The sequence below is a fragment of the Glycine soja genome, chromosome 4 (assembly GCF_004193775.1).
Source record: "Glycine soja cultivar W05 chromosome 4, ASM419377v2, whole genome shotgun sequence".
Lineage (NCBI taxonomy): Eukaryota > Viridiplantae > Streptophyta > Magnoliopsida > Fabales > Fabaceae > Glycine > Glycine soja.
The window spans coordinates 48,738,263-48,747,132 of NC_041005.1; the positions used below are offsets into that span (position 1 = coordinate 48,738,263).

Genomic DNA, 8,870 nt, shown 5'->3' on the forward strand with positions numbered 1-8,870 from the left:
TCTAGGAGTGTCCGTAATACTATTGTACAGGTGACAATATTATAATATTAAGAACAACACAATTCATAAATAATTTTGTCCATAAAGTATGTTGATAAAAAGTTGTTATTCATATATAAAAAAAATATTTATTAAAAAAAATTGATCTCTTAAATAAATTTTAATATTTTGAAAAGGAGGTTAGTGTAGTGCACCAAAACAAGCTTCCCACTATCAAAAATAGTTTTTAAACTATTAAATATGATAATTTTGTAATCAATAACTCGGATTTTTTTTCTTTTTTTTTTCAATCTTCCTCAATATATCTAAAGGTCAAAATAAAAAAAATCACATGTGGACCAATCAATACATAATATTAAAAGTTTTAACAGTTGGATCCTTTTACATTCCTATTCTTATAGAAGCTTAAATCCTAGGTGGTTGATGACATTCGTCTAGATTTTCTTGAGTAGGAATAAAACCAAAGAGATCATAAACAGGCACCTATTTTGCTCTAACAAAAATGTATGATTTGTTTTGGTATCGGGGGCTAATAATGTAGCATATTAGGTTATAAAGCATTGACAGGGGTAGCTAGCTCTCTAACGTGTAGTAGGAAAAGACCCAAAACCAAAAGTGATCGAACTTCACGTGATGCGTGTCAAGTGTAGAAGAGAAACCATGAAAGTGCCCGATTTATGTACATCCACAACAAGGAAAGGAGGTTAGGATTTTTTTTTATGCCTCGAAGCAACAAAATATTTGATAGAGATGGATATATAAGGCTCAATTATATTGAAGCGACTTGAAGCCAACTTGTACTTTGACGCCAGTATCACCTTTTCACTAGCAACAAAGCCCTAACAATTAGTTTAGCCAAAATATCAAAAATAAAGAAAAGGAAGAAATAGCCTTTTTTCCGCTTCCAATCCATTATAAGTGAAGAGCCGCAAAAAGGACCTCCCCATTTGCTTCAGGACCATTCAAACACTCACAGCATGGGGACAGTGGGACCCAACAATTAGAATAGATTAATAATTTTGCTTCTAATTGGATTCTGATTTGAAGTGCATTCTTTAATTTTCTGCTTTGTCTAAAGTTGGTAGCGATTCAGTGAAACCCTTATGATTAAGGAATAAGAAATGTCTCGAGATATTAAAGATCCTACTTAATCATACCCTAAAGCAGTCAATTAAAGTGTGACAGGTTAATCATTAAGTTCATAGAAACTTATGAAAAACATCTATACGTCCATACTAGCATGATTACTAACATTAACTAGCATGACTATTAACAAGTTGGCAGGAACTAATCACATCTCGCATTTGTTGTCTTCTAAAAACCCTTTCTTGATTCTAATACTATCAATCGCGATCATAGAATTTTCAGAATGAAGATTTTTTTCTGGAGCACAGCCTATTCTGGAAACCATTTTTAAGTTCAACCTTTATTATGTGAGACTTTAGAGGTCGCATGTGGGTAAGCAAACTATTTTAATAGAAAAAAAAAGGGAAAATAATAGTAAAATATTCAAATCCTGCTTTTTGCTCAAATCCCTTGAGATTTATTCGCTTGTGCTTGTCATAATCGTTCAAATTAAAGAAAATCTTGCAGTGGCCGGCAGTAATGTATATTTAGAGACCAACATGATGCTATTCCTAAGGAGAAATCATAATTGCTTGGATTAATACTCCCATTTTATTTTATTTCCGACTGTATGAAATTTGATGCAGTCATAATTGCAGTGATATACTATAAATAAATTTATTGGCTACTTTTTTTTCCTGGGTTAAAAATTATGAGTGTTTTTCACAGTAAATTAAAAATTAATTTCATTTATAATGCATGATTTTTGTTAATCCAAAAATATAAACACAAAAGAAATTATATATGAATTTTCTTGTTAAACAGATATTTCTCTTATATGTAAACACAACAAAATTTTGTCAAACCTAAAAATTAAATTATGATATCTTTAGTATTTGCATATGATCATTTCATAAAGATAAAAAAAAAAAACATCAAGTATAAATTATGAACGTTTCAATTAATTATAGAAGATCCTCATCTAGTAAAAAGTATATTCTCTATCTCTCCAATGTATATATTATTATTTTTTTGGAATGTATATGTTGTTATTCAATAACAAAAAGGAGTAATTATATCTTCATTTTTTAAAAAAGCAAGATTATAATTCAAATAAAACTAATTTAAATTGAGTACTTGATTGAGTTTGTTGTTCTAAAAATAAGTTCAAACTTAATTTTATATTCGATTATATAAAATGAATCAAGCTTTTTTATAGACTTAATGACAACTGATCGAATAGCTGGTGTATTAGTATAATAAAAAAAACATGTTATATATGTAGAGAAATTTACTTAATAAAATATAATTTTTATGTCCAAATATTTATTTTTTTTCATCTCATTTTTTAAGACGAAGATATATATATTAAATATTAAATCAATCAACTCAAAAAAATTACTTCAGAAATATGTTTATAAATAGAAAAAATATATTTAACAAGTTAAACTCGAATTCATATTTATCTTAAAAATCAATTTAACTCAAATTTTAAATAAAAATCCAACTTAAACTCCCTATATTTTTTTATACAAACCAAAAACTTCTATTGAGCTATAAGTTCATCATGACACCTCTACATCCTTGTACCAATTGACCACAATAGTATCAACTGACATGAATAATTGATCGCACTATACATTGCTTCTATTGGTGTTTAGATTATTTGGTTAAAAGTTTCTCTTGCATTAGCGATACTGCAATAGTTGGTCTGCTCAAGTTCAATCAAATACGACTCATTTATTAGCCCGTTCCTGGCGCTGTACATATCAATGATAGTATCATTCAATAGACAGAAGTACAGAGAACAGTGTTTTTCCCAAGTACGTTGACCACCCTTTGAACACGAGTAGATGAGGTATTCAATACAATGTCTGCCCAATAAGACCACTTCTATCCTCTTTTTGCCACCCATGTTAAATAATTGGGTCACTTAAAAGTGGTATTTTAGATCCTCCTTAACCAAAGGAGTAAACTATTGGATGCCCTAATTTTTCTTGTTTAAAAAAATGATATTTTAGATAACTACAGTATTTCTTTATTTTTTTACTTATTTAATAATTATATTTATTACAAGGATATTTAATATCTAATGGGTTTTTAATGCATATTCTATTTTTCATATTTCAAATTATTAGGAAATGAGGAAAGGACATATTAAGTTTTAATGATTTTTTTTACTTCATTTAAAACAAAACGACCGAACTAATGATTTTTATTACATTCTTTTTAATTAGTTAAAATAAAATAAAATATTTATAATTACAATTTTTAAAATTCGTGTATTCATTTGTTATAGTTATGAAATTTAACTTTTTATATAAAGAATTATATTTTAAAAAAATATTTTAAATATAATTAAAGTTAAAGCAAAATAATATTTTTATCATTAGATGTAAAAATATAAATCCCCCCAAATTAGAGACACTTCAAATATTTTATTCTTAATTATTGTATTTTCTATTTAATTAATAAATAATATTAATTACCAGGATATTGTAACCAATAAAATTACCAACACATTTAATCTTGTGAAGGGATATCTTTGGTTTCATTCCAAAAGATATTAAAGATTCAAGTGATCAATGACATTTGAAAAGTCTAAAGATAAAATGAGAATTTTGTGTTTGGATCTCCTCTGATATGCATGGGAACAAGAGATGGTTTTGTATTTATGATAAATTTGATGAGGTAGCTAGAACCATGTTTAACAAAGTTTATTCTGGCAATCAGATTGTATATTGTTTCCTCTTCGCATTCTAAGAATTTTGTTTTTGTATTTCTTTTACACTGTGATGGAGCCCAGAATAACATTTGAAAATACATTAGATATGTTTCCTATCTCACTCCATTGCAGGGAGAAAGAGACTTTATAATTGGAAAATGCATGATATATATGTTAACAGATTTTTATCTCTATATATTATGGGTTGTGTACATAAAATTTGTCTGAATTATTGATCTGTTCATATAATCTTTCTATTTTATTCAATAAGATAGAATTGACGAGTCTTATGCCTCTCTCTGTTGAAGTTTCAAGCAGCAGTGTGGAGAAGAAAGTAATTCGGACGCTTACTAAGGCCCGAAAATGTCGCACTTACCTTTGCCCGCGTATAGAAAAGCACAGGCGGTCCCTAAAATATTACAATAACAAATAAACTACTTAAATTCTCGTGTTTAATTTTTTTTTATTAAAAATAACTGTGTGGATATTTTAATAAAAGTAATTCAAAATTTTAAAATTTTAAAAGGGATTTTAATTAGTTAAAAGAATAAAATTTCAAATTTTATCTTCAAGAGAGTGAATTTTAAATTCTCAAAAGCAAGTTCTTTCCGTACTTCGAAGATACGAACAAACTTGAGACAGTTTTCAACCGCTTTGATGCCAATGACGATGGCAAGATCTTCGCCGACGAGCTCGACAGCGTGCTTCGATCGAGTTTTATGAAGCAAGCGCGAAAATCTAATTCGATTTTCTGCTTTTTTCTTCTCCTGATTTTTAGTTTTTAATACGAACTTGAACGATTCAGACATACAACAAGACGACTTACCTGAACTGCACCGCCCGATTAGTCCAACAATGGGACCTTTGTGTACAACAGCAGAAGCCGTGATTTCGGTGAAGCGTTGTTTCGTTGATTATAGTTGGACTGAACTACTTCTTCTCCGACGCCACGACTTACATATAAAAATTTTCTCCTTTTTTTTTATAATCTTGTTCTTTCTCTATTATATAATTCAAAAAATAAAACACTAATTTATCTACATGCTCGGTTGTGACACATTACAAAGTAGAAAATCCGGGACAGTATTTTTTTAGCATCGTATAATAGTAAAACCCGATTTTCTAATTTTCAATATGCAATCATGAGTTACAGCCGGTTTAATTTAGTGACTAATGTTGGAAACTAAAAAGTTGAATAGAAAGGTCACCTATAAGATTGGAAAGTAGGTAAATTTTTTTTTTTAATCATAGATTGACTAAAATTGAAAATGCTCCACGTCCATGCTTTAGCATTTCTTATGTGACTATATTATTGTACTTGTTATTTTACATAAAATAAAATTTCAACTTTGATTCAACACTACGTATTGAGTTGGGTTTTGTTTTTTCCCTTTTATTTTAGCTATCAAGAATGCTTGAATAAGAGAAACGAGGCTAACCTGAAAGCATGTGCAGCTGAATTTGACCTGTGAAAATTTAAGCCTTTAAATATACAAAACCATGCGATGTTCATTAAGCACATGGCGACAGAGTAGCATTGTTTTTAATATATTTTTTTTATCACGTCATTGATCGTCACTTGTTGAAATGGAAGACTTCAAAATCCGATACATGTCTTTCAATTTGTGACATGGCCCTAATTTTAAAAGAGACAAAGCACTCTCACGGTATACAAAACCCAAAGTCGACAATATTATTTAAAAACAATAAAAATTGAAGACAAAGGGAGGCAAACTAATCAAACACTCAACTCTAAATATCCTTTATTCTTATGAATGAATTTTGCAGCAGCCAACTAGGCATGTTAGTCAATATTATTGCTAAAGCAATTCCACATATTCGCCTCCTATGAGGGATTTATCAAGAAAGTAATGGTTTCGACAGAGAAATTTTATTTTTAATATATATTTTTTCAAAGTCAAATTCAGCCAACCTACCCCAGCTGTACAATGAACATACTGTTCCACACTATCCGTTCATATTTAATATTGAAATGAATCAGGAAAAAATGTGTACCATAATAGGTGCAAGCATACATACACACGATGTATAAATTTAATTTTGTTTAAAAAAATATTAATTAATTAAAAATCATTTCAAATAAAATGACTAGGATTACAAACAGAGCTTATGTTATGGCAAACAGAGTAACATACACTCCAAAAAGCTGGATTAAAAATGATCTACAAATAAAGAAAAGAAGGGCATCCAATCAAATATATAATAAGACCAGTCATGGCTAATGAAAAAACAATATGATAAATTGATACCCTTTGCACTGTTGGTTATATCAGATAGAGATCCCCAGAGCTTGGAATCTATCCTTTGCAAAAACAAATCAAAGCTTGCCACAAGCTCTGTCTGTCTCCCTCTGTTGTGCTCTGCTTCAGGAGCCAACAAAATCCAATATCAAACCTTGATATTGCAATATTACAAATATCCTAATCCAATCCAAACTTGGCAAAGCTTAGTGAAGAAGAGTAGCCAATGGAGGCTGAAAGGCCCCCACTTCCACAACACAACTCTCACACAAACAAGAAGCCCTTCTCTCGACTAAACCAATACGTAGCCACAACCAGAGTTGGGAAATGGTTCAAGCTCTCCCAACGCAACTCCACCTTCACCACCGAGCTCCGTGCCGGCACCGCCACCTTCCTCACCATGGCCTACATCCTCGCCGTCAACGCCTCCATCCTCTCCGACTCCGGCGGCACCTGCTCCGTCTCCGATTGCGTCCCTCTCTGCTCCGACCCATCCACCCCTCTCTCCGCCTGCTCAGGCCCATCCCTCCGCGTCATCCAGCCCGACGTCTCATGCAAATTCAGCCCAGTTAACCCGGGCTACGCGGCCTGCCTCGAAAACACGCGCAAGGACTTAATCGTGGCCACTATAGCCTCCTCCCTCATTGGCTGCTTCATCATGGGCACCTTCGCGAACCTCCCTTTGGGCCTCGCCCCGGGCATGGGCTCTAACGCGTATTTTGCTTACACCGTCGTGGGCTTCCACGGCTCCGGCAACGTCTCCTACCAAAGCGCTCTCGCCGCAGTCTTCATCGAAGGAACAATCTTCCTCCTCGTCTCGGCAATCGGGCTTCGCGCCAAGCTCGCCAAACTCGTCCCCAAGCCCGTGAGAATAAGCTCCTCGGCCGGAATCGGGCTTTTCTTAGCCTTCATCGGGCTTCAAAACAACCAAGGAATCGGGCTCATCGGGTACAGCCCATCCACCTTAGTCACCCTCGGCGCCTGTCCAAGCTCCTCACGTGCCTCCCTCTCACCCGTCTTAACGGCGGCTAACGGCACCGTTAGTTTACTACCCGGCGGGAGCGTCTCGGGTGATATCCTCTGCCTGAAAGACAGGATGGAAAGCCCAACCCTCTGGCTGGGCCTCGTGGGCTTCGTTATAATCGCGTACTGTCTGGCGAAGAACATCAAAGGCGCGATGATATACGGCATCGTTTTCGTCACGGTTGTGTCGTGGTTCCGTGGCACCAAAGTGACGGCGTTTCCGAACACGGACGCGGGTAACTCCGCGCACGAGTACTTGAAGAAGGTGGTGGATGTTCACACGATAAAAACCACTGCAGGGGCACTGAGCTTCAAGAACATTGGAAAAGGGTATTTTTGGGAGGCCGTGGTGACTTTCTTGTACGTTGACATTCTCGACACGACAGGAACGTTGTACTCCATGGCGCGTTTCGCGGGCTTCACCGACGAGAAGGGGGACTTCGAGGGACAGTACTTCGCCTTCATGTCGGACGCCACGTCGATCGTGGTGGGCTCCTTGCTCGGAACCTCGCCGGTGACAGCGTTTATCGAGTCGTCAACGGGGATCAGGGAGGGTGGGAGAACGGGGATCACGGCGTTGACGGTGGCGGCGTATTTCTTTTTAGCGTTTTTCTTCACGCCGTTGCTGGCGTCGATACCGGCGTGGGCGGTGGGGCCGCCGTTGATTCTGGTGGGGGTTTTGATGATGAGATCGGTGGTGGAGATTGATTGGGAGGACATGAGAGAAGCGATACCGGCGTTCGTGACGCTCATTCTGATGCCGTTGACGTATTCGATTGCTTATGGGCTTATTGGTGGGATTGGGACATACATTGTGTTGAACCTTTGGGATTGGGGATGGGAGGGTTTGGGGCACTTTGGGCTTGGGAAGAAAACAACTACAGCAGCAGCAATGGCTTCGGATGAGGATTCCCATCATCATCATGGGGTCAATGGGATACTACAAAATCAACATTCTCCACAAAATCCAACTGCTAAAGCACTACAACTAGAGCCTTAGTTTTAGGGCTATGTGGTTCTGTTCTGGATGTAATAATGTGCCCCTTTTTTCCCTTATTGATACATCAATTTCACAAGGTTGAAGAATTCTTTGTGTAGGGAATTTTCTTCTTCTTCTTATTATTATTATGCTACGGGAAATATATTCCAATTCCATGTCCTATTTTACATATATTTTTCTTCGCGCGATTTTTATTTTTGTTCAAAGGGGGGAAATAAATAAATCGAAAATTGGGTTTTTTCAAACATGTCTCGATCGTACTCTTTCATAGTTTTGCAGTGTTTGGACTTATTGTTTCCAAGTTTTGTGCCGAGGATTCGGCTAAAGTGCATCTTAGGTTTGGATCACATATTCCATGATGATCTCTTTATTAATTTGTTTATTCATAACAAGATATTTATGAATGAGGACTTATTTAAATATACTGCTTTTTAAGACGTGTACCACATTTTTGAGGTAGAATAAAGATACCAAGTGAGAACAGAAAAATTATGAACATCACAAACGATATGATAAAAAAATGATTCCATGCATACTATTTTAATTCTCTCCCACTAATAAACTGATATTAATGGGTTTTATAAAAATGTGGTATAAATGATAAGAAAACAAAAATAGGAATAAATACTTTCTCGGTTTCTTTGGGTAAGTGGCAATTTGTAATAAAACGTTAACTTGTTAAATATCTCCTTTGTTCTTGTGGGACAATTAATATGTCTTCCTCATCCACCAACGTCATTTGCAAAGAGAACAGACATGTATCCACCACCACCTCCATCTAAAAAGCACCAAATAT

The 8,870-nt window shown here is 35.0% G+C and overlaps 1 protein-coding gene across 1 annotated transcript; it reads left to right on the forward strand.

Moving 5' to 3' along the window:
* The first annotated feature begins 6,017 nt into the window (after positions 1-6,017).
* Positions 6,018-8,243, forward strand: LOC114410159 (adenine/guanine permease AZG1-like). The gene has a single exon (XM_028373966.1). The coding sequence runs from the start codon at positions 6,278-6,280 to the stop codon at positions 8,072-8,074; it is 1,797 nt and encodes a 598-aa protein (XP_028229767.1). The 5' UTR covers positions 6,018-6,277; the 3' UTR covers positions 8,075-8,243.
* The last annotated feature ends 627 nt before the right edge of the window (positions 8,244-8,870 follow it).